The sequence below is a fragment of the Triturus cristatus genome, chromosome 11 (assembly GCF_964204655.1).
Source record: "Triturus cristatus chromosome 11, aTriCri1.1, whole genome shotgun sequence".
NCBI lineage: Eukaryota > Metazoa > Chordata > Amphibia > Caudata > Salamandridae > Triturus > Triturus cristatus.
Genome location: NC_140594.1, coordinates 762,013,814 through 762,040,841, shown reverse-complemented (window position 1 = coordinate 762,040,841; position 27,028 = coordinate 762,013,814). Strand labels below are relative to the sequence as shown.

At 45.7% G+C, this 27,028-nt stretch overlaps 1 protein-coding gene across 4 annotated transcripts in view; it reads left to right on the top strand.

The window, feature by feature from the left end:
- SAP130 (Sin3A associated protein 130) overlaps positions 1-27,028 on the top strand; it is an 862,033-nt gene that overhangs the window by 423,096 nt on the left and 411,909 nt on the right. For all 4 annotated transcript variants that reach the window (XM_085634456.1, XM_085634459.1, XM_085634457.1 and 1 more), the window contains one exon: positions 18,653-18,901. In XM_085634456.1, the coding sequence (XP_085490582.1) occupies positions 18,653-18,901 (249 nt within the window). The remainder of the gene's footprint in view (positions 1-18,652; positions 18,902-27,028) is intronic.

The following is a 27,028-nucleotide window of genomic DNA, read 5'->3' as shown; positions in this document are numbered from 1 at the left end:
GATTCACTCACTCTGACTGACTCTCTCACTCTGACTGACTGTCACTCTCACTGGCTGACTCACTCACTGACTGTCACTCTCACTGACTGTCACTCTCACTGACTGTCACTCTCACTGACTGTCACTCTCACTGACTGTCACTCTCACTGACTGACTGTCACTCACTGACTGACTCACTGACTGACTGTCACTCTCACTGACTGACTCTCTCTCACTGACTGTCTCTCTCACTCTCACTGACTGACTCTCACTCTCACTGACTGACTCTCACTCTCACTGACTGACTCTCTCACTGACTGACTCTCTCACTCTCACTGACTGACTCTCTCACTCTCACTGACTGACTCTCTCTCTCTCTCACTGACTGACTCTCTCACTCTCACTGACTGACTCTCTCACTCTCACTGACTGACTCTCTCACTCACTGGCTCTCACACTGACTCTCACTCACTCACTGACTGAATCACTCACTCAATGATTCTCTCACACTGACTGACTCTCTCACACTGACTGACTCTCTCACTCTGACTGACTCTCTCACTCTGACTGACTCTCTCACTCTGACTGACTCTCTCACTCTGACTGACTCTCTCACTCTGACTGACTCTCTCACTGACTGACTCTCTCACTGACTGACTCTCTCACTGACTGACTCTCTCACTGACTGACTCTCTCACTGACTGACTCTCTCTCACTGACTCTCTCTCACTCACTGAATGACTCTCACTCTCACTGACTGACTGACACTCTCACTGACTGACTGTCACTCTTACTGACTGTCACTCTCACTGACTGACTCACTGACTGACTCTCGCTCTCACTGACTCTCAGTGACTGACTGACTCTCGCTCTCACTGACTCTCAGTGACTGACTCTCGCTCTCACTGACTGACTCTCTCTCACTGACTGACTCTCTCTCACTGACTGACTCTCTCTCACTGACTGACTCTCTCTCACTGACTGACTCTCTCTCACTGACTGACTGACACTCACTCACTGACTGACTCTCTCACTCTCACTGACTGACTCTCTCACTCTCACTGACTGACTCTCTCACTCTCACTCTCTCACTGACTGACTGGCTCACTGACTCACTCTCTTTCACTGACTCTCTCTCACTCACTGACTGACACTCACACTCACTCACTGACTGAATCACTCAATGATTCTCTCACACTGACTGACTCTCTCACACTGACTGACTCTCTCACGCTGACTGACTCTCTCACTCTGACTGACTCTCTCACTCTGACTGACTCTCTCACTGACTGACTCTCTCACTGACTGACTCTCTCTCACTGACTGACTCTCTCTCACTGACTGACTCTCTCTCACTGACTGACTCTCACTCACTGACTGTCACTCTCACTGACTGCCACTCTCACTGACTGACTGTCACTCTCACTGACTAACTCACTGACTGACTCTCGCTCTCACTGACTGACTGACTCTCGCTCTCACTGACTGACTCTCTCTCACTGACTGACTCTCTCTCACTGACTGACTCTCTCTCACTGTCTGACTCTCTCACTCTCACTGACTGACTCTCACTGACTGGCTCTCTCACTGACTGACTCTCACTCTCACTGACTGACTCTCACTCACTGACTCACTGACTGACTCTCACTCACTGACTCACTGACTGACTCTCTCACTGACTCACTCACTGACTCTCTGACTGACTCTCTCTCACTGACTCTCTCTCACTGAATGACTCTCACTCTCACTGACTGACTGACACTCTCACTGACTGACTGTCACTCTTACTGACTGTCACTCTCACTGACTGTCACTCTCACTGACTGACTCACTGACTGACTCTCGCTCTCACTGACTCTCAGTGACTGACTGACTCTCGCTCTCACTGACTCTCAGTGACTGACTGACTCTCGCTCTCACTGACTGACTCTCTCTCACTGACTGACTCTCTCTCACTGACTGACTGACTGACACTCACTCACTGACTGACTCTCTCACTCTCACTGACTGACTCTCTCACTGACTGACTCTCTCACTCTCTCACTGACTGACTCTCACTGACTGACTCACTCACTGACTGGCTCACTGACTGGCTCACTGACTCACTCTCTTTCACTGACACTCTCTCTCTCTCACTCACTGACTGACACTCACACTCTCACTCACTGACTCTCACTCTCTCTCACTGACTGAATCACTCAATGATTCTCTCACACTCACTGACTCTCTCACTCTGACTGACTCTCTCACTCTGACTGTCACTCTCACTGACTGACTCACTGACTGACTGTCACTCACTGACTGACTCACTGACTGACTGTCACTCTCACTGACTGACTCTCTCTCACTGACTGTCTCTCTCACTCTCACTGACTGACTCTCACTCTCACTGACTGACTCTCACTCTCACTGACTGACTCTCTCACTGACTGACTCTCTCACTCTCACTGACTGACTCTCTCACTCTCACTGACTGACTCTCTCTCTCTCACTGACTCTCTCACTCTCACTGACTGACTCTCTCACTCTCACTGACTGACTCTCTCACTCACTGGCTCTCACACTGACTCTCACTCACTCACTGACTGAATCACTCACTCAATGATTCTCTCACACTGACTGACTCTCTCACACTGACTGACTCTCTCACTCTGACTGACTCTCTCACTCTGACTGACTCTCTCACTCTGACTGACTCTCTCACTCTGACTGACTCTCTCACTGACTGACTCTCTCACTGACTGACTCTCTCACTGACTGACTCTCTCACTGACTGACTCTCTCACTGACTGACTCTCTCTCACTGACTCTCTCTCACTCACTGAATGACTCTCACTCTCACTGACTGACTCTCACTCTCACTGACTGACTGACACTCTCACTGACTGACTGTCACTCTTACTGACTGTCACTCTCACTGACTGACTCACTGACTGACTCTCGCTCTCACTGACTCTCAGTGACTGACTGACTCTCGCTCTCACTGACTCTCAGTGACTGACTCTCGCTCTCACTGACTGACTCTCTCTCACTGACTGACTCTCTCTCACTGACTGACTCTCTCTCACTGACTGACTCTCTCTCACTGACTGACACTCACTCACTGACTGACTCTCTCACTCTCACTGACTGACTCTCTCACTCTCACTGACTGACTCTCTCACTCTCACTCTCTCACTGACTGACTGGCTCACTGACTCACTCTCTTTCACTGACTCTCTCTCACTCACTGACTGACACTCACACTCACTCACTGACTGAATCACTCAATGATTCTCTCACACTGACTGACTCTCTCACACTGACTGACTCTCTCACGCTGACTGACTCTCTCACTCTGACTGACTCTCTCACTCTGACTGACTCTCTCACTGACTGACTCTCTCTCACTGACTGACTCTCTCTCACTGACTGACTCTCTCTCACTGACTGACTCTCTCTCACTGACTGACTCTCACTCACTGACTGTCACTCTCACTGACTGCCACTCTCACTGACTGACTGTCACTCTCACTGACTAACTCACTGACTGACTCTCGCTCTCACTGACTGACTCTCACTCACTGACTCACTGACTGACTCTCACTCACTGACTCACTGACTGACTCTCTCACTGACTCACTCACTGACTCTCTGACTGACTCTCTCTCACTGACTCTCTCTCACTGAATGACTCTCACTCTCACTGACTGACTGACACTCTCACTGACTGACTGTCACTCTTACTGACTGTCACTCTCACTGACTGTCACTCTCACTGACTGACTCACTGACTGACTCTCGCTCTCACTGACTCTCAGTGACTGACTGACTCTCGCTCTCACTGACTCTGTGACTGACTGACTCTCGCTCTCACTGACTGACTCTCTCTCACTGACTGACTCTCTCTCACTGACTGACTGACTGACACTCACTCACTGACTGACTCTCTCACTCTCACTGACTGACTCTCTCACTGACTGACTCTCTCACTCTCTCACTGACTGACTCTCACTGACTGACTCACTCACTGACTGGCTCACTGACTGGCTCACTGACTCACTCTCTTTCACTGACACTCTCTCTCTCTCACTCACTGACTGACACTCACACTCTCACTCACTGACTCTCACTCTCTCTCACTGACTGAATCACTCAATGATTCTCTCACACTCACTGACTCTCTCACTCTGACTGACTCTCTCACTCTGACTGACTCTCTCACTGACTGACTCTCTCACTGACTGACTCTCTCACTGACTGACTCTCTCTCACTGACTGACTCTCTCTCACTGACTGACTCTCTCTCACTGACTGACTCTCTCTCACTGACTGACTCTCTCTCACTGACTGACTCTCTCTCACTGACTGACTCTCTCTCACTGACTGACTCTCACTCACTGACTGTCACTCTCACTGACTGCCACTCTCACTGACTGACTGTCACTCTCACTGACTGCCACTATCACTGACTGACTGTCACTCTCACTGACTAACTCACTGACTGACTCTCGCTCTCACTGACTCTCAGTGACTGACTCTCGCTCTCACTGACTGACTCTCTCTCACTGACTCTCTCTCACTGACTGACTCTCTCACTCTCACTGACTGACTCTCTCACTCTCACTGACTGACTCTCTCACTCTCACTGACTGACTCTCTCACTCTCACTGACTGACTCTCTCACTCTCACTGACTGACTCTCTCACTCTCACTGACTGACTCTCTCACTCTCACTGACTGACTCTCTCACTCTCACTGACTGACTCTCTCACTCTCACTGACTGACTCTCTCACTCTCACTGACTGACTCTCTCACTCTCACTGACTGACTCTCTCACTCTCACTGACTGGCTCTCTCACTGACTGACTCTCACTCACTGACTCTCTCACTGACTGGCTCACTGACTCACTCTCTTTCACTGACTCTCTCTCACTCACTGACTCTCACTCACTGACTGACTCTCACACTGACTCTCACTCACTCACTGACACTCTCACTCACTGACTCTCACTCTCTCTCACTGACTGACTCTCTCTCACTGACTGACTCTCTCTCACTGACTCTCTCTCACGCACTGACTGTCACTCTCACTGACTGCCACTCTCACTGACTGACTGTCACTCTCACTGACTCTCAGTGACTGACTCGCTCTCAATGACTGACTCTCTCTCACTCACTCACTGACTGACTGTCACTGACTGACTCTCTCTCACTGACTGACTCTCTCTCACTCACTGACTCTCTCACTCTCACTGACTCTCTCACTGACTGACTCACTCTCTTTCACTGACTTTCACTCTCTGACTGACTCTCTCACTAACTGACTGACCTACTCTCACTGACTGACTGACTCCCTCACTCTTTCTCACTGACTGACTCTCTCACTAACTGACTGACCTTCACCCTCCTGTTATTGTTGCTCCCCCCCCCCCCCCCAAATAACAAAAACACCCATAAGAAGCAACCATTGGGACAGGCAGATACAAGTTGCCAGCATTGAAAGGACAAAAAAAACTCAAGACATTATTTATTGTTAATAAGTTTTTTAATATGGTCGTTCAGTTGTACATAATGCTTTCTTGGTCATATCTAAGGTAACAAAAATGCTTCCGACACTTCTTTAGTATAACTTTTCAGCTTGCTGCAGACTTATGTACAGCACAGCTTAAAGACAATATCTCTGGCTAAACTCTCTCTCTTTCTCTCTCTCTCTCTCTCTCTCACTGACTCTCACTCACTGACTTTCACACTGACTCTCACTCACTGACTGACACTCACTCACTGACTGACTCACTCAATGATTCACTCACTGACTCACTCAATGATTCTCTCACTGACTCTCTCACTCAATGATTCTCTCACTCACTCTCTCTCACTGACTGACTCTCTCTCGCTCACTGACTCTCTCACTGACTGACTGTCACTCTCACTGACTGACTGTCACTCTCACTGACTGACTGTCACTCTCACTGACTGTCACTCTGACTGACGGTCACTCTGACTGACGGTCACTCTCACTGACTGACTGTCACTCTCACTGACTGACTCTTTCACTGACTGACTCTCTCTCACTGACTGACTCTCACTGACTGACTCTCTCACTCTCACTCTCACTGACTGACTCTCTCACTCTCACTGACTGACTCTCTCACTCTCACTGACTGACTCACTCTCACTGACTCTCTCACTCTCACTGACTGTCACTCTCACTGACTGTCACTCTCACTGACTGTCACTCTCACTGACTGTCACTCTCACTGACTGTCACTCTCACTGACTGTCACTCTCACTGACTGTCACTCTCACTGACTGACTGTCACTCTCACTGACTGACTGTCACTCTCACTGACTGACTGTCACTCTCACTGACTGACTCACTGACTGACTCTCTCGCTCTCACTGACTCTCAGTGACTGACTGACTCTCGCTCTCACTGACTCTCAGTGACTGACTGACTCTCGCTCTCACTGACTGACTGACTCTCTCACTGACTCTCTCACTCTCACTGACTGACTCTCTCACTCTCACTGACTCTCTCACTCTCACTGACTGACTCTCTCACTGACTGACTCTCTCTCTCTCACTCACTGACTCACTGACTCACTGACTCTCTCTCACTCACTGACTGACTCTCTCTCACTCACTGACTGACTCTCTCTCTCACTCACTGACTGACTCTCTCTCTCACTCACTGACTCTCACTCACTCACTGACTGACTCTCACTCACTCACTGACTGACTCTCACTCACTGACTGACTCTCACACTGACTCTCACTCACTCTGACTGACACTCACACTCTCACTCACTGACTCTCACTCTCTCTCACTGAATCACTCACTCAATGATTCTCTCACACTGACTGACTCTCTCACTGACTGACTCTCTCACTGACTGACTCTCTCTCACTGACTGACTCTCTCTCACTGACTGACTCTCTCTCACTGACTGACTCTCTCTCACTGACTGACTCTCTCTCACTGACTGACTCTCTCTCACTGAATGACTCTCTCTCACTGAATGACTCTCACTGACTGACTGTCACTCTCACTGACTGTCACTCTCACTGACTGTCACTCTCACTGACTGTCACTCTCACTGACTGTCACTCTCACTGACTGTCACTCTCACTGACTGTCACTCTCACTGACTGTCACTCTCACTGACTGACTGTCACTCTCACTGACTGACTCACTGACTGACTCTCTCGCTCTCACTGACTCTCAGTGACTGACTGACTCTCGCTCTCACTGACTCTCAGTGACTGACTGACTCTCGCTCTCACTGACTGACTCTCTCTCACTGACTGACTCTCTCACTGACTGACTCTCTCTCACTGACTGACTGACACTCACTCACTGACTGACTCTCTCACTCTCACTGACTGGCTGTCACTCTCACTGACTGGCTGTCACTCTCACTGACTCACTGACTCACTGACTCTCTCGCTCTCACTGACTCTCACTGACTGACTCACTGACTCTCTCGCTCTCACTGACTCTCACTGACTCACTGACTCTCGCTCTCACTGACTGACTGACTGACTCTCTCTCACTGACTGACTGACTGACTCTCTCTCACTGACTGACTCTCTCTCACTGACTGACTCTCTCACTCTCACTGACTGACTCTCTCACTCTCACTGACTGACTCTCTCACTCTCACTGACTGACTCTCTCACTCTCACTGACTGACTCTCTCACTCTCACTGACTGACTCTCTCACTGACTGACTCTCTCACTCTCACTGACTGACTCTCACTCACTGACTCTCACTGACTGGCTCACTGACTCACTCTCTTTCACTGACTCTCTCTCTCTCTCTCTCTCTCGCTCACTCACTGACTGACTCGCTCTCACTGACTGACTCGCTCTCACTGACTGACTCTCTCTCACTGACTGACTCTCTCTCACTGACTGACTCTCTCTCACTGACTGACTCTCTCTCACTGACTGACTCTCTCTCACTGACTGACTCTCTCTCACTGACTGACTCTCTCTCACTGACTGACTCTCACTCACTGACTGACTCTCACTCACTGACTGACTCTCTCACTCTCACTGACTGACTCTCACTCACTGACTCTCTCACTGACTGACTCACTGACTGACTCACTCTCTTTCACTGACTCTCACTCTCTGACTGACTGACTCCCTCACCCTTTCTCACTGACTGACTCTCTCACTAACTGACTGACCCTCACCCTCCTGTTATTTTTGCTCCCCCCCCCCCAATAACAAAAACACCCATAAGAAGCAACCATTGGGACAGGCAGATACAAGTTGCCAGCATTTAAAGGACAAAAAAAAACTCAAGACATTATTTATTGTTAATAAGTTTTTTAATATGGTCGTTCAGTTGTACATAATGCTTTCTTGGTCATATCTAAGGTAACAAAAATGCTTCCGACACTTCTTTATTATAACTTTTCAGCATGCTGCAGACTTATGTACAGCACAGCTTAAAGACAATATCTCTGGCTAAACTCTCTCTCTCTCTCTCTCTCTCTCTCTCTCTCTCTCTCTCTCTCTCTCTCTCTCTCTCTCTCTCTCTCTCTCTCTCTCTCTCTCTCTCTCTCTCTCTCTCTCTGACACTCACTCACTGACTGACTCACTCAATGATTCACTCACTGACTCACTCAATGATTCTCTCACTGACTCTCTCACTCAATGATTCTCTCACTGACTCTCTCTCACTGACTGACTGTCACTCTCACTGACTGACTGTCACTCTGACTGACTGTCACTCTGACTGACTGTCACTCTGACTGACTCACTGACTGACTGACTCACTGACTGACTGTCACTCTCACTGACTGACTGACTGACTCACTGACTGACTGTCACTCTCACTGACTGACTCTTTCCCTGACTGACTCTTTCCCTGACTGACTCTCTCTCACTGACTGACTCTCTCTCACTGACTGACTGACTCTCACTGACTGACTGACTCTCACTGACTGACTCTCTCACTCTCACTGACTGAGTCTCTCACTCTCACTCACTGACTCTCTCACTCACTGACTCTCTCTCACTCACTGACTCACTCACTGACTCACTCACTGACTGACTCTCACACTGACTCTCACTCACTCTGACTGACTGACACTCACACTCTCACCCACTGACTCTCTCACTGACTGACTCACTCACTGACTCTCACTCACTGACTGTCACTCTCACTGACTGCCACTCTCACTGACTGACTCTCACTCTCACTGACTAACTCACTGACTGACTCACTCTCACTGACTCTGTGACTGACTGACTCGCTCTCACTGACTGACTCGCTCTCACTGACTGACTCGCTCTCACTGACTGACTCTCTCTCACTGACTGACTCTCTCTCACTGACTGACTCTCTCTCACTGACTGACTCTCTCTCACTGACTGACTCTCTCTCACTGACTGACTCTCTCTCACTGACTGACTCTCTCACTCTCACTGACTGACTCTCTCACTCACTGACTCACTCTCACTGACTCTCTCACTGACTGACTCACTGACTCACTCTCTTTCACTGACTCTCACTCTCTGACTGACTCTCTCACTAACTGACTGACCTTCACCCTCCTGTTATTTTTGCTCCCCCCCCAATAACAAAAACACCCATAAGAAGCAACCATTGGGATAGGCAGATACAAGTTGCCAGCATTGAAAGGACAAAAAAAACTCAAGACATTATTTATTGTTAATAAGTTTTTTAATATGGTCGTTCAGTTGTACATAATGCTTTCTTGGTCATATCTAAGGTAACAAAAATGCTTCCGACACTTCTTTATTATAACTTTTCAGCATGCTGCAGACTTATGTACAGCACAGCTTAAAGACACTATCTCTGGCTAAACACTTATAAGTTCCTTCATGTAAGCCTCCGTGCTCAGTGCCACAGCTAGCTAGGGTACAGCTAAGGGTTTTGCAAACGAAATCTAATGGTCCTAAAGGGGTTAGTAAGTGTTAGACAGTAAGGTCTACCAACTATAGCTTATAATGCACACCATTTCCTAACAACCCATGTCGGAATAAGATATATTAACCCCTTGCTTGCGTGGGACGGCCGGTAGCCGTCCCAAGTCACACTGTTCATGTGCGTAGGACAGGGCCGGACTGGCCGTAGCGTGCACTGGGCAATCCCCCGGTGGGCCGCACGGGTGGGGGCCGGTTTTGGGCCCCTGGGGGCCGTTTTTGTTACAGGGCCATTTTTGCAGCATAGCTACAAAATCGGCCCTGTAACAAAATCGTCCAAAAACTCTCACTGTCAAAGAGCTCGGTCCGGGCGTAGGACAGGTCCGGGCCGTCCTCGCACATGGCACAGGAAATTCCTCTGCTACGGGCACCAGAGGGGATTTTCTTTGTCAAAACACCCTCGGAGCTTGGGAAGAGCTTCCCCAGCTCCAGAGGGTGTTCTCATAATTTGTCAGAAATGTCGATCAGCACGCATGTCATGCTGATGTCATTTCGGAGAAACCGAAACTCAGTTTGTTTCACTGCCTCTGTGCTCAGGAGGTATCTCAGCCCCCTGAGCACCAAGGAGGACGGGAGAGGTATCATTGGAAATGGTAGGATCTCCCCTTTCCAATGGTAGCCCTGCCTAGTGGATCGCTGCTTGGGGTTTACCTCAGGAGGCCAACCCCAAACATGGATCCACCACAAGACACCAGGTAGTGGGGAACGGCCCCTTTAGGCATATACAGCCTCTCTGACCCCCCTCCCCCATCCCCCAGGCAGAAAGCATACTAGACAACAGGGATTGTTTTTTTTGTATTTAGGGTTGGGGGCTGCCCTAAATGGGCATGCCAATGCCCCCCCAACAACCTCCAGAGGCTTTTGCCCCCTCAGGGGCAAATGGGTACTACCCCTGATCTGCCCCCAGGAGGAGCAGAAAGCCAAGTAAACACCTTTTTTTTTTTTTCTTTATAAGAGGGGTGTGGCCTAAAAATGGGATGCCAGTGCCCCCAAACAACCTCCACAGACTTTCTGCCCCCCCTCCCCCCCAGGGGGCAAGTGAGGGGTATTATCCCCAATCTGCCTTCTGGGGGGGTGGGCAGAAACACCACTAGGCTCCAGGGTATGTTTATGGGCATGTCAGGGAGCAGCCCCATAGGCAAGGTCGCTCCCTGTTTTTTTTTGGGCACACATTTTGTCTGTTTCAGTGATATTGTTAGTCTCATCTGCCCCCAAGCGGGGGCAGAAAACCATTAGAAACCGGGGTTGGGGAGAGATTTTCTGTTTGTTTTTGGGAAGTAATGATGTAATAGATGCCAACCACTCGGGCCTTTTTACGGGTTCAGTTACACCTTGTGCCTCAATTTTTTTCAGTTCCTCTTTTTAAGGTTCCTGCATGAGTACGGGTATATAACGCGTTTATGTATAATTGGAACAGCATCAGATTTGAGTCTGGTTTTATGTGAATAGTTTTTTAGCATACCAATTTTGTGTACAAAAACTCCAGGGAAATCTTCACACATCTTTCCCTACTAAAGTTCTATCGACTATCAGAAATTGCTCCTCGTTATTAGGATCTAATTTAATTCTGAGATCCCTTTGATGCTTCCAACCTAATAAATTACACATTTTCTCCATAATGTATACCTTACCAATAGTGTGTCGGTCTCTAAAACAAAATCTCATTTTTACCATACCGTTCAATGGAATGGGATCTTTGTTATAACCACCCGAATGTATAGCCGGTATCTCTAGAACATACTCATCTTCTTTAAAACGTGTCATTAAATGTACCATTGTCAATAAAGGTGTATGGTGAACAAGAGTCCGCATATTCATTGATAGACTTTCCATCTAATTGGATTTCACACGAGGGATACTGAACTTTGTCATCCTCCTCTTGACTGTATACTTGACTACATTTCCTTCTGCATACTCAGTCAACCTCATTTTGAAAAATATGTACCCCTTTTCCTGTATTCTTGATTTACACATTTTTGCAAAGTGTCCTGTTCTGTTGCATTTACTGCAGGTTACACTTCTGGCTGGGCATTTGAGGTGATTAGCAAGAGGATTCGGATTACCACATCTATAACATCTCGCATTATCATTTTCAATTTTGGTCTTTATAATCTGTTTTCCATTTTGCACTTCTAACACTTGCTCAGAATTACTTATGACACTAACCTCCTTTTCATCCCTACCGTTATCCTTATTAATTTTCATTTCTTTCACACAAAAAACAGTATGTTCAATACTTTTGGCTATTTGAATTGCATCCTCTGAGTCTGGATTATGAGTTAGGAGTCTTTCTTGGACCTTGTAGTCATTAGTGCAACGGACCAACTGGTCTCTAATTAAGTAATCTGTTAAAGGTCCAAACTCACATGTGGCAGACAACCCTCTGAGTGTTGCTATGTAAGAGGTAACTTTTTTGTTTTTTCCCTGAATTCTATTGAAAAATGTATTCATCTAAAGTACAACATTCAATCTTTCCTTAAAATGAGTACCTAGTTTTCTCAAAGTTGTAGTTAACACAGCTTCATCTCCATCTTCCTCCCCCTCACCATTATCAGATAAATCCTCATAGACTTTTCTAGCCTGAACCCCCAAATTCGGTAACAATATATGTTGTTTCCTTATTGAAGAAAAATGTTCTCCCCCTTGGCAATTAAATAGTAGTGCGAGATTTTTACCTATCTATTCCAGGGTATATCTGGTTCTCCTTCGGCATTCAAAAATGGAGGAGGTTGGCTCATATTCGATACAGAACCAAAAACATCCGAGATCTCGGATAAAGAACCTTGCTAATGAAAAAGGTTTTTTTGCTCAGTTTGAGTCAGAAAAAACATGGAATGAAAGGAAAAATGTCCTTTCTTGAGTCCCCTCACTCACCAGGATTTCCCCACGGTGACATGCTTCATCATAGGGGCCATCCCAACCCGCTGCGGGTTGAGGCGTGCTACGACTTGCGACACTACGTAGGAGCACTGTTATTGTGAGTGACTATGGGTAGTGCAGTGGCATGAGTGGAGTGGGTGAGTTTAAAAATATCTAGTGGGTAAAATAACTTTATTCGAGCCCCTAGTTGATATGTTAAAAACGGGGTCGGTCTCTAGGGTCCCTGTCTGCTATGGGTCAGGGGTCCCTAGTGGATGTCAAATAGTTTCGAGCTTCCCCAGTGCTCTTCTTGTGTGGAGCTGAAAAGACTTCCAATAACACCTGATACAAAGTGAACATACAAACATGTAAATACATAAAGGATTCAAAAAACATACTATTTAGAAAGCAATGTTGTGCTTCATGGTCGCCGAGGGGCTGAGAGGTTCGGACTCTAACTCTAAAGTATGGAAAAATATGGGAAGAAGGGGGACAAAGCGATTTTGAAAGCTTCGTTGTTAATGGAGAGGAAAACGCGGGTGAGCCGTGGTGGTTGCCGCAGGCTGCCCGGTCTGTACCTGCAAAGCGAAAGACTTATTTGAAAAGAAAATCCTCTCTGGCGTGTTGCCTGTCCCTCGAGACCGCATATTACTGAGTCTTTCACGGGAGGAGGTTTTATGGGAAAAGATTCCGCCTAGTCATATTGGAAAAACTAGAGTGGAAACATTCACAAAATGGCCGCCAAGATCTGCTAAGGAGGCGGCCCTCTTAGGAGTGTTGGAAGAAGCGTTGAAAGACTGGTGCCATATTAATGGCTGCGAGTTTATGACTCGAGATGAATGCAGAAGGAATGTTGTATGATAAAGTAAAGAGAAAAAAGAGGAAGTACAATACATAAATCTGGACAAACGGGGTGTGTGTGCTGGCTGAGAAAAAAATGTTGTAATTGGCCAATTTCTCGCTCATTATCCATGGTACAATTACATGTCATGTGATGACTGTCTCAATATAGGGGTACTGTTATTTAGTTATTTTGTGAAATGACTCAAGAAAGGACATTTTCCTTTCATGCCATGTTTTTTCTGACTCAAACTGAGCAAAAAAACCTTTTTCATTAGCTAGATTCTTTATCCGAGATCTCAGATGTTTTTGGTTCACGATTGATACAGGAGGGTGGACCTAGCTCTTTTCCCTCTTTCGGCCCCCTTTTTCTGATTTTTGTGATTTACAGCACCCAGCTGTGGGAGTTAATATATTTTAATATAGTCAGTAGCTCCAGCTGACACTACCCGAACATGACTGAAATAACTGGACTCACGTTCTCAGAAGAAGAAGTTGAGATGACAATCGCATCGATGCTCCCTTTAGCAGGGACATCACATAGAGATTCTGATGAATCTAGTCAGTGCTGGGACGAACTATCAGAACTAAAAAGGAACCAAATCAAAACCTTGGTTCATGGCATCAGGATGACCGAGTATTTAAGATCTAATACCGTCCCACGTGGGTTAATAGTACGCAATGAGCCTTTCATATTTCAGCAGGACAAGACCCTCAAAAAAGATTGGTCACTCATTTTGTGGCATTGCACTAGGGACTGGCTGGTCCTCATTATTAAGACTGCTGCATGACTGTCTGAAGAAATGAAAGGTGAAATACAAATCTTGGAAATCCGCCTAAGAACCTTCCAAAGCGTCTCCGAACGTCTAGAAGAATTGAATAAATCCATGACGGATTTTGAAATAAGCTTGAAGGATAGCAAGTACACCAAATTCAAAAAAGACCTGAAGTCTTTCTCACACAAAAAAGTTTACCCATATACAAAAGAGGGCCATATCCCTTCTGGGAGGAACCCAGGGTACAACACCAACAGTGATGGATCTGATACTGGCTCACACCACTCTGATGGAAGCTACAACCACAACAACAGAAACAGGAACAGACGACCACGTGAAGGACGCTTCAGGAGCCGAGGGGGATCTAACTATGGCTGGCCAACATACCAAGGACCACCACCATACGGCGGCGCACCACCTTTCTTCTATGGCCCACCGCCCTTCCACCATCAACCATACCAACAGCAGCAACCACAAGGTTACTGGGGTCAAGCACAACCTAATGAACCACAAAACCATTCTTTTTTAGGGAGAGGCGCAAAGGACCCCAAAGAGGAAAATCCAGGAGAAGCCAACAAATACAATGGGCCCAACCGCTGGAATCATCGAGGAGCCACACCAGGAGTATGGGTCCACCGGACAACCCAACAACCAGCCTTCAAACAACCTAGTGGTAAATCTGTCAGATACCGACCTGACTCCGACTCAAAGATCTGTACTAGAAAAAGGACTCCGCTTTGTCCTGACTCCGAACATAGACAAATTCCGGCTCTGCTGTGAACTCGAGTTCATCCGAAGAATAAAACTCCAGGTTTATTTTAAGGACAAACCACCTCCCAGCAACACGGACAGGTCTCCACAAAAAGTCTACCTTTACACCACCCGCGGCCAGTCTCCCGGTTGAGTTACTAGCTTTCGAAAAAGCAGTCTTGAAGGAAGTGTCCGAAATAGACCCAAGGTCCATAAAAACCTATCACAACACCAGCAGAAAAGAACATGAGGCTATACAACAACTGGCATTGAACAAACAAATCACTATAAAACCATCAGACAAAGGTGGTACCATAGTTCTGCAAAACACCATTGCATACCGTGAAGTGTGCCTACAACTACTGGCGGACAAAAGAAACTACACGATGATCAAGCAAGACCCGACGGAACGCTTACACGTGGAAATCGCCTACCTGGTAGAAGAATCCACAGCAAATAACTGGATCACTAAAAAGGAAGCAGATTTTTTGGAGAACAAAAACCCGACAATCCCATACTTTTACATCATTCCAAAAATACATAAATCAACTGAAAAACCACCAGGAAGACCAATAGTGTCAGGTATTGGATCGATACTCGAACCACTCTCCAAATTCGCTGACGCTTTCCTCAGACCAATCGTACAAAATACCAGTACGTACCTACAGGACACCAAAGCTGTCCTATGCCTCCTACAGGATCTGCAATTGAATCCAACCACTGACATTCTCATTGGCCTTGATGTGGAGAGTCTTTACACCAGCCTCCCACACAAAGACACTTTACAAATACTGAAAGAAGTGCTCTTCGAAAACCAATGGGTTTACCATACACCCAGGCACGTAGTTCTTGAATGTTGTCGGCTGGCTCGAACTGAGAATTACTTCAGGTTTGAAGACATCTTGTGTCGCCAAGTGCACGGTACCAGCATGGGGAGCACTTTCTCGCCGAGTGTGGCAGGACTCTACGTCCATCACCTTGAAACTAAGAAAATACTTAACAATCATAATCCACACATCAGACACCTAAAGCTCTGGAAACGCTACATCGACAATGTAATTGTGATCTGGGAAGGTAATGAGTCTGAGGCCACAGATTTTATCATTTGGTTGAACTTCCAGGACCCTTTTCTAAAGTTTACTCACACCATGAGTAGGTCCAGTCTGGTCTTCCTAGACTTGAATATACTGGTCAGGCAAGGGTGTCTGACAACAACAACAACGCATTTTAAACCAACAGCTAGGAACTGCCTTTTAACCTACGACAGTTTCCACCCTAGACAATTAAGACACCCTCCCTTTCGGACAATTTTTGCTTCTACGACGTTACTGCACGGAGAGAAAAGACTACCATATCCAAGCTAAGGACCTATCAAAAAAACTAGAAGCAAGACTATACCCAAAACACCTGATCACAACAGCCAGAAAAAGAGCAGCAAACAACCACAGAGAAGCACTTCTAGAACATAGACAGAAGGAAACTACGATGCAGGACAAGAGACAAATTTGCATCACCACCTTCAATATTGCTTCAAGCAAGGTGACCAAAATCATCAGGAAACACTGGCGGACACTGAACAGTGCTAAGCTGGACATACCAAGACCAATGTTCAGCCACAGAAAAGGCAAACACCTGAGAAACTTTTTTGTCCACACACGTCCTAAAGACAACGAAAAATCGCAAAAGTCGCAAGTCGTAGCATGCCTCAACCTGCAGCGGGTTGGGATGGCCCCGATGATGATGCATGTCACCGCGGGGAAACCCTGGTGAGTGAGGGGACTCAAGAAAGGACATTTTTCCTTTCATGCCATGTTTTTTCTGACTCAAACTGAGCAGAAAAACCTTTTTCATTAGCAAGGTTCTTTATTCAAGATCTCGGATGTTTTTGGTTCACAATTGATACAGCTGGGTGGACCTAGCGCTTTTCCCTCTTTCTCTTCTCCCCCCTTTTTCTGATTTTCATATTCGATACAGCCATAATGAAAAGAGCGAAAAAGGAAATAAAAGTAAATTAAAATAAAACACCACACACAATCAGTTTGTGATATATGCAATTGTAAAGTCCATGTACTACAACTAAATTCAGGGAATGAAATTTGGTAGAAAATGTTCCAGTTCATCTTTATTCGTTTTATTTTGAATATCCTCTTAACGATGCTGAAATAAACATAGGCGTGTGACTTTAAGAGACAATGTCCCCTGCACAGCGTTGTAAATAGTCGCTAAATGAAACGATGAACAAAGTAAATATCTGAGACCTCCAATGAAGCCAAGATATTTATTATGTAGAAAGATGTTCCCAATCCAGCCAGAGCTCCCTTGGAGCTCACACAGGTTTCCCAACTGACTGAAAACATGAACATTCCAACATGCTCTCTCAAGAGTTCAGGAGTTCCAATTGCCATCACAAAATTCGAACATGGTAGGGGTTAGCTGGGAACATACCAATCATAATTTAATAACACCAAAACAATATGGAAAGATACATAGACTAAAGTAATGTATATAAAGTGAGATTATAACCGTTGAAGTTTGGATAACTTTCAATTACCTGAATGTGATACTAAACAGACACTGTTTTACAACTTTTCAGGCATGTTATTGTTGTTTATTGCCATTGTAAATCAATTTGTCTACAATTAGGAATCCTTGATGCGAATTCCTTTTTAAAAGCTTTATATACCCCTCCCAATGAAATGTTTTGCTTCAATATTTTTAACTTTTTTAAAGGTTTTTTAGATATTTATTGATGAAATGAGGAGGATTGTGTCATAGTATGCCCTTTTCGATGGAGAATGTTGTAATTGTTTATTTTTTCTTTTTATGATGGAATATGTATATGTATTTTGTATATTTTGTTTGTGTGGCCCTCTTTGTAGTGCCAAAACATAATAAAATTGAATTAATTGAATTATTGCCATTGTAAGGTACTCCCAGCTTGATGATGGGAATGTTTCAAGCATATCAACTATGAAATTAAACTACACTGAAAAATGTTTTTTAAAGATAAGTAGCCTGTTTCTTTACTGTTCTGTCTTCGCACAATATATTTTGTGCATCTTTGAGGTGGATACATTTGACTGATTAGAATTAGACTAGCCTTTGTTTTTTGGTGGACTAATAGTGTTTCCAGTAGCTTATCCTACCTGGCTTTCTGCTTCTGGTCTTTATGGTCCTGCCAGCCTAGTAGTAGGCAAGATTCTCCAAACACCTCTTGATGCTCTGTGATATTTCAGTACATGATTTATCTGCATTAGGATAATATGTCCACTGGTAAAGAATTTCAGCAAATGTATTGCAAAATTCTTCCTTTTTAAAGGCACTATACAGACGACCTAATTGAAAGAAAAACGTTCAAAGTAAGGAGTAAGGATAAAATGCTTAATGGATTTGGTATGACTGCATACTTGGGATGTCGTGGTTTGCAATTGAAAGCCTGTTCTAAATCATTCTTACCAAGCTGGTGTTTCTTTTCTCTCATTGTATCCTTTTCCCTCCTAGCGGTTCCTCCGTTGCCTCCACAGTCTCTGTCGTCATCCCTCTCTTTGTTGGCCAACAACCTAACCGCACCCTTAGGAGATGTGGCTCATAGTGCATCACCACGCAAGAAACCACGCAAACAGCAGCATATTATTTCCACAGAGGAGGGTGACATGATGGAGGCGACTAGCACGGATGAGGAAAAGTCCAGCATCACAAAAAACATGTTGAAGGTAGAGAAGAGATGCTCTCCACCCAAGGAGTACATAGGTAAATACAGCAGAATATCCCACCACTTCCAACAGTTATGTATGAAAAATATGTATTGACTGAAGTGTATTATGTTAACCATTGTCTGTTCTAAACATATTTAATCAGAAATGATTTTGCAAGCTTGACGAATCTTTACGAAATTTTCCAAAAAGTTCCTCTTTTCAGATCAGCTCCTATCTTGAAAGTTTGGGGGTGATTGGTCAAGGGGGTCTAAAAAAAAGGGGGGGTCCCAAAACGTGTTTTCTCCATGCAATTTCCATAGGAAACTTTAGACAAGGCTACAGGTCAAACTGCTGAACGGAATTACGCCAAATTTGGCAAGGAGCAAGGCCGTGGTCCGGAAATCACGCTTTTGTTTAAATGGGGTAAATCCGTTCAGTAGTTTTTGAGAAATCTCCAATCTTACAGATATCGATATGTGAGAATTCTGACATCTGATTGGTTGAGGCGTTACTAGCACGAGTGTGCGGCTCATTGGCTGCAAACTGTTGAAACTAGGACGTGTTGGCAGCCATTTTGTGACTGAGTTGAAAGACGTAGGGGGAAAAAAAAGAGAAGAATTGTATAAGAGGGAATAGTAGGAACACTGTGGTCTTAGTTTAAGCAGTCTGTACGATGCAGAGGCAGGGAGTTTGAATGTTGCGTAGGCCGTAAAAATCACATCCGCAGAACAACGGTGCGCGGTATTGCAGCAAGATTGCGTAAGCTCTGGAAATCCCGTCGGGAAAACAATGCGCCGTATTGCGGCAAGCAGTGTGTAGGGTGCACACACAGGTAGTGTGAATGTGCTGTATTGCGGCAATGTTCAGTAGGCTGTGTAAATCATATCGGGGACGCGCCTAGTCAGTACCGGACTCTGCTGTGGGGACTCCAAGTCCCAGCCTGCTTTGCTGCCTGGAGGGAGCTGTCACTGGTGCCTCGCGCTTAAAACGCGCCAACATCTACCGCAGCGCGGGGCGGGCCGCGCCCGGGCCAAGGGCGGGCCCGTCCTTGCCCGTCAAAGGCCGAAGGGGGCTGGGCAACACTTCTGTCCCCTGTCTCATGAGCATTTGTTCGTAAGTACTGTTGGGTTTCATTTGGCCAGGTACACAGCTAAACCACCCTTGTCCTTCACCGCGACTTATAGCTTCCTTGTGGAACAGTGGCCTAATTACTATGGGAAAGAGGAAGTTAACTGAGGGTGGGGGCCCACTCCTGAGTAAAAGGGGGAGAAAATCAAAAAAAAATTCCCACACCGCATATAATTGTGTCCTAACAAGGATTGAGGGCATTGTGGATGATTGTGAGAGCATCCTGGGCACTACCATTGACACCTTGGCAGTTGCGGATGGGATTCGGCCTGCGGATGTAATAGCACCATCTCTTTTACAGGACAGAGTTGTTCCAGCTATGTTTAACAAGAAATCATCTAAAAATTATACTACTCATGAGTCACACACCCTTGTGGAGGGCATTCAAGGGCCTTTATCTCCACAAAAAAAGGCAGGCCCAAGTGACATTATGAACGCTATTAGTGAACTTGTGTCTGTCCATCTCCCCTGTTCAAATAGATACGATGTTTTAGATCTCTGTGTTGAGGATAGCTTAATGTCTACCCCCAGCAAGGTAGGGAAGGCCAAGCCCTCTGCCAGCTCATCGTCATGTTGCCAATGTGGCTCTCAGTATGACGTTTTACGACTGAGAGTGGATCTCCTTAAAAGAGAACTGGCTTTGTTGAGGGAGAAGGTGGACTTGCTTGGGAATAGACCTTCGGCCCCAGTACTCCCTCCCCCCGCACCGACTAGTATAAGTTTAAGTCAGGAACTAAGGGGAAAATGTTATGGGAAGGATGGGTGCGGATCATTGCAAGGCCAAGGGTCTCAAGCCCGGCTCCCCACTGTCACCTCTATCCCACATAGTCACTTTACTCCACATATGGATTTGGGCCTGGGAATGGGTAGCAGAAGTAATGTACGAGACCAGCCCCCTACTGGAGCTAAACCAGCTACCACCGCCATGATTTGGGAAGAGCAGATTGGTCGGCCCTTCTGGGGGACCAATAGGGGCAACATACCAACAAGGGGCCCTATTTCTACAATGTACATGACCAAGGTCCCTAAACTCTTGAGCCCCCACTGCTATGAAAGCCAAGAATCGTTACACAACAAAGTAATTCACTGGACAAGACACGTGAGGGGATGTAGGTCAGTCATAAGGGAGGACGTGGCTAAAGTAATGAGGATTTAAAAAGTTGGATCGACGACAGATTGCATCGAGATTAAGATATTTAATGCTGAAATAGCTGAAAACCTGGTGTCACTTGAACTCCGTACTTCCCCCCCCCCCCCCCAGGCCCCTCTGCCATTCAATTTCGCAAATCTCCACTATGGTCACAAGACAGGGGTACTAAGGAGTCCGGTCTAAGTTTGGTAGACTGACTGGATAATAGTCAATTTTTAGCCCCTGGGGATTTGATAAATAAACAGAGGGGGAGAAAAGATGAAACAGCCCCATGTTTAAATGTTAGGGGGGTAAAGCAAGCTGAGTGGGGGAGCACACCGGTTGACTTAAACAGTCTTTCAAGTGTGGGAGATACCGGAACCGTGGCTAACTCCCAAGGGTCATTACGTTTCCTTTCTTGGAATATTGCTGGCCTCCAGAAAAAAATGTCGCTCCCAGAATGGAACACATTTATAGATGGCCAAGATATCTGCTTGTTTCAAGAAACCTGGAGTCTGGTTCCCCTACACAAACCTGGGTTTAGTACTTACTTTATCCCAGCTTTAAGATCAGGGAAAGGCCGACCAGCGGGGGGTTGCATATCTGGTTAAATATCTCCTTAAATTGGTCTTCAGTTGCCATCACCACTCCTTCTGACGACATTTTACATCTGTCCTCGAAAGGACTCGAAAAAGGTCCTAATCTGGAAATATTTAATGTCTATGCCAGAGGGTCTCCTGGGGCTCAACTCTCGTCGACTTTAGCTACTTTAGAGAGAGAGTTGTCTAATCTTAACCCCAACTCAGTAGCCATTGTCGCAGGGGACTTCAACTGCACCTACGAACCTCTCGGTTCCGAGGATGTTCTGGGCATCGATGACCAGGACACTAAATTTGCTATCCCCCCACTTAGCATAATCCCAATCAAGAAGTGGACGCAAAGGGTTATTCAACTGAGCACACTCACATTGGAACATAACCTCAGAGCCGTAAATGGTAGATCACGCTCTGACATATGCGGGGCTAATACATATAACAGACCCAGCTGCCCGTCAAGGATAGACTATATTTTGTTGGGCATACGTCTTTGGCACGCTTTAGAGGATATGGAAATTCTACCTACCCAGGATAGCGACCACAATCCGCTTTGCATGCTAATACGCAACATCTGGTCAGCTTCTAAAACTGCCATTGTAACAAATATGTCTACGAAAGAGGTAGTCCCTTCTCATTGTCATCGTCGCCTAAAGTGGCACAGGGTCTCACAGGATGAGGATATATTGTGCAAAACAAGAGCTCTGGTAGAGCAGTTATCTCTGGAGCTCGACCCACCCCAAGAGCCCCTTATGGGTGTGCAGAATTCTCTCCTTACAAAACACTATGTAGATTTTATTGGAAAAATGAGCTCACTCTTTATCATATCAGAGCCCTTGACCCACAATTTACGCCCTAAGGCGTCTAACTTATGGTATTCGAGGGCGTGCAGGGAGAAGAGACGAATGTTATCCATAGCTCTCCAAAGTAATAACATGTTTCTTGTCAGAGATGATAGAAAAGAGTACGCAAGGACAATCGAGATAGCCAAGCGTTCCTGGGAAGAAGCGCATTGGCAGGAGCTCAAATCTGCCTCCCTCTTGAAAGATGCTACGCTGTTTAGGGGTCTCATTGACAAAGGCAGCCGTATGGGTGACGATCCAATCCCCAATCACATTACGGCCCAACAGTGGCACATATATTTCTCCGGATTGTATAGTGAGGCTACTGGCCATTCTCAATCTAATGGCGACAAGTCCACCCTACTCTCCGAGGACCCCTCTATAGATGAACTTTTTGTATCCGGCAGTGCATCCGACCTCTTTAAGCTTAACGAGGTCCTTCCAGCCATTTCGGGGCTATCACCTAGGAAGGCGGCAGGCCCCAATGGCATACCCAGCGATCTCCTTCTCCATGATCCAAAACCATGGGCCAACATTATTCTGCTCATATTGAATTTAATTGCCAGAGATCATCCTGTCCCGGATTCCTGGAAAGGTGCCGAAGTGGTACCCATATTTAAGAAGGGGAGTAGGGAGGATCCCGCCAACTACAGGCCGATAAGTTTAATCGTCATAATACAGAAGGTGGTTGGTAGGGTCCTCCTCATGAGGGTTAGGACATGGATGGATGATGCCAATGTCCTCTCACATTTCCAGGCAGGCTTCAGACTTGGGGTGGGTACGATGGACCAGGTCTTCCGGTTTTTTACGATCTACTGGAAAGTGGTCGTTATCTGGCCTTTATCGACCTTAAATCCGCATTTGACCTGGCCCCTCGCTCCAAACTCTGGTCGGTGTTGTCCGACCTGGGATTTCCACCTTTGATCCTCAATATAGTCAGGCGCCTTCATGAGGGGAACTATGCAAAAATCAGGTTGGGCAACCAGGGACAGTTGACAGACAGGGTGTCTGTTGATAGGGGAGTTCGCCAGGGTTGCGTGCTGGTTCCAACTCTGTTCTCTCTCTTCATAAACGGGGTGGTTGACCGTCTGAGAGAGGACCCAACAGATACCCCCGTGCTGGCAGGGGAAAAAACTTTTTGCTGACGATACCCTTTTGATGTCTAAAGGCACCAGCGGCCTTCAAAAGCTGCTTGCCAGGTTTAGTCAGTTTTGTGATGCAAGGGGCCTTGTAATCAACACCTCTAAAACGAAGCTTATGACCTTGGCACCATCTAAACGATTCAGGAATGGCTTCTCACTTAATGGAATGCCATTAGATATCGTTGATTCCTTTGATTATCTAGGCATTAGGGTCACCAAGTAGATGCAATGGAATGAACATCTAGCCAAAATGATTCTCAATCATAAGAGGGTGGCGGGTGCAATACTAAGAAAACAGCGGCTCTCTTTAAGTAGGCCAGTAGCGGCAGCCCTTGAGGTATATGACGGGAAGGCTCTACCCTCAGCCCTGTATGGGGCGGAGTTATGGGGGTTTGAGAATACCAGTGACCTGGAGAAATCTGAGAACCACTTTCTAAGAGGTCTGGTTTCCCTCCCCCCCCCCCCCTCTATCCCCTTGTCACCGCTCCGCTTGGATTTGGGGCAACGCTCTATCAGGGACATAGCAAGACTACGCCCATTGCTCTTTTGGGTTCGCCTGAGACGCACCCCTGAATTGGCCAGTTATGCGGACGCCTTGACCGAGATAATTAACCTAAACACCGGCAACAAGATTAAATGGATTTGCAAATTAAAGCGGTTGGTCAATGACATCGGGTACGGGGAGGCCTGGCTTAATCAAACCCCACCGGAAAAGCAAATCATCAAAAAAGCTTATTGGGACTGGGTGAAGGGAGAGGAAGTAAGAAATCCTAATCTGGGTAGACTTACAAACCAGTTTCTGGAGCATAAGTTGGTGGCCAAATCCGAGCAATATCTGGACTTTATTCAATGTCCACGAGATTGAACACTTTACATGAAGCTCAGGTTTGGGTCTCTCCCGCTAAATGCTCTGGTGGCAAGCTGGAATTGCCAGATTTCTACCTTGGTTAAATGTTCCGGGTGTTCCGCCCCAAGCGAATCTGTTCCCCATTTCCTCTTTGCTTGCCCTGCCTACAGGGCGGCTAGGAGCAAGTGGCTTAGCCCCATCTGTAGGAACATGGGTCTTGTGAACTATAGGGCGGCGCTCTGCTCTTTTTTAACTGATACTTCCTCCCTGGTGATGGCCTGTGGGGTAGCCAAATTTTGGGGGTGTGCTTGGCTAATACGAACTAAACTGATAAAATGTTCAGAGTCTGGCCACTGAGACTTAGGTGTACTTGTTCTAGTATAATATGATGTGCTTTTTTGGCCTTTTATTTGTACATATTTGGCTCTTTTATCGTTCATTTTAATATCTCATGTTGTATCTTGAAGGATTTTTATGGATGATGACTTGCCATGTACATACTTATATTTTATATCGAATAAAGCTATTCAAAATATCGGGAAAATAACAATGCGCCGTATTGCAGCCTTCCTTTAATATAATGCACAGTAATGTTTACTTATAATGTGGTGTTCACTTTTATCACTGACAGTGTCACTTTTTTAGACGAAATTTAATAATATGTGGGAGGGCGTGTTCTGTTCCTGTGCGTGGAACAAAATTAACGCTTAATTGGCTGAGGTGTTCCAACAACGAGCTCAATGCTTATTGGCTGCGAACCATTGACAGTAAAAGTGTTGCCAGCCATTTCCTCCCCGTCCGCGGAGTAGCAGGGACATCTGATTGGCTGACGTGTTCCAAGCAGGACCTTCCCAAGCTTAATGTTCATTGGCTGCGAACCATTGAAAGTAGAAGTGTTGCCAGCCATTCCCTTCCCCTCCGCGGTGCATCAGGGACATGTGATTGGGTAACGTGTTCCAAGCAGGGCCTTCCCAATCTTAATGTTCATTGGCTGTAAACCATTGAAAGAAGAAGTGTTGGCAGAGATTCCCTCCCCTTCTGTGCAACACCATGGTCATTTTATTGACTAAGGTGTTCCGAGTACAAGTTTGCTCATTATTGGCTGGGAACGGTTCACTGTTGTGAACCATTTTGTGACGCACTTCAATGAAGTACGGGAAAACAAAGTAGTAGCGGGGAGGGTAGGAACACTATTAACTCTGTACAGTGGTCACAAGGTGGTGGACTGGGATTGTGAAGGTAAAAATTGTTTTTTATATATTTTAAGGGCCATTTATATAATTGGCGTGAGGTGTACAAATCACGGCGGGAAAATAACAGTGTGTTGCGGTCTTCTTTTTATTAAGTTTGCTAGTGGGATACTTCCCAGGAGCACTATTTACTTATAATGTGGTGTTTAATTTTCTGACGGGGAGCTGTGGTTGCGCAGAAAAAATTTCAGTCTAGGTTTGAAACTGTTTTTATTAAGCAATTACAAATATACTTTCTTCGGAAACTGAAGCTGTATATATCAATGTGGTGACAAATAAAAACGCAATTCATAAAATATCCCTTAAGCGTGGCCACACCCTCCCTTTTTTTCTGCTATAGTTTGTAAAAGTGTTGCCTCATATTCTTGATAATATAAGAGGGCATGAGTTACTTTTAGATAAAGAAGAAAAGAAGTGCAACAAGAAACACTCCCGCACTACATCGTCTCAGGTCACAAGAACAATAACAAGTAAAAAACAGTTAAACACAAATGACTTTATATTACATAGAAATATACGCTTTATCATTTTTTACAATTTCTATTCTGTAGAATTCGGGAAAGTTCTGTCGTAGTGCTTAGAGGTCGCTCACTGCTCCACTAACAAATCACATACTCTTTTAAGAATATATAGGATAGTAGTATAATATACACTACTGGTCCTATATATTCTATAGGGAGAAGGTGAATAGGAACCGCAACAGAGAAAAATAGAAATACCAAAAGAAATTCAGAATTATAGGGTTTATCAAAGGTATTAACTAAGAAAGTATGCAAACTATCTTTTTTTTAAACTGCAATTTCGAAAAATATTCTCACTGTAAAAAATATCTGATCAAGTAAGTTAGAAAGGTCAGTAAGCTGTATTTCAGATGGTTTACTCCTGGCGGCAACAAATCTCCAATTCCTGTTGTGTGAAAATATCACACACTATTACAATATACAGAGTGTCACTGATGCCACACAAAAAGGAAAAGGAACATAACCTCATGAACACAAAACAAGATCAATAACAAGATACTTTCCAGCAATGAATAAGTTCAGAGCTTCTTTCCTCCGGGACTTCGAAATCTTTCGTCTTCGCGCCGACGGGTCATAAACTCCTCTGAGATTACAATGACTGTTAATATTATAATATACATATTCACAGTATATGATCCCAAGGGGGAAACAGAGTTTGAACCAGAAGGTGCTGACGTTACATATAAATCTTTAGTCTTCTGGCCGACGGATCATAAACTCCTCTGAGATC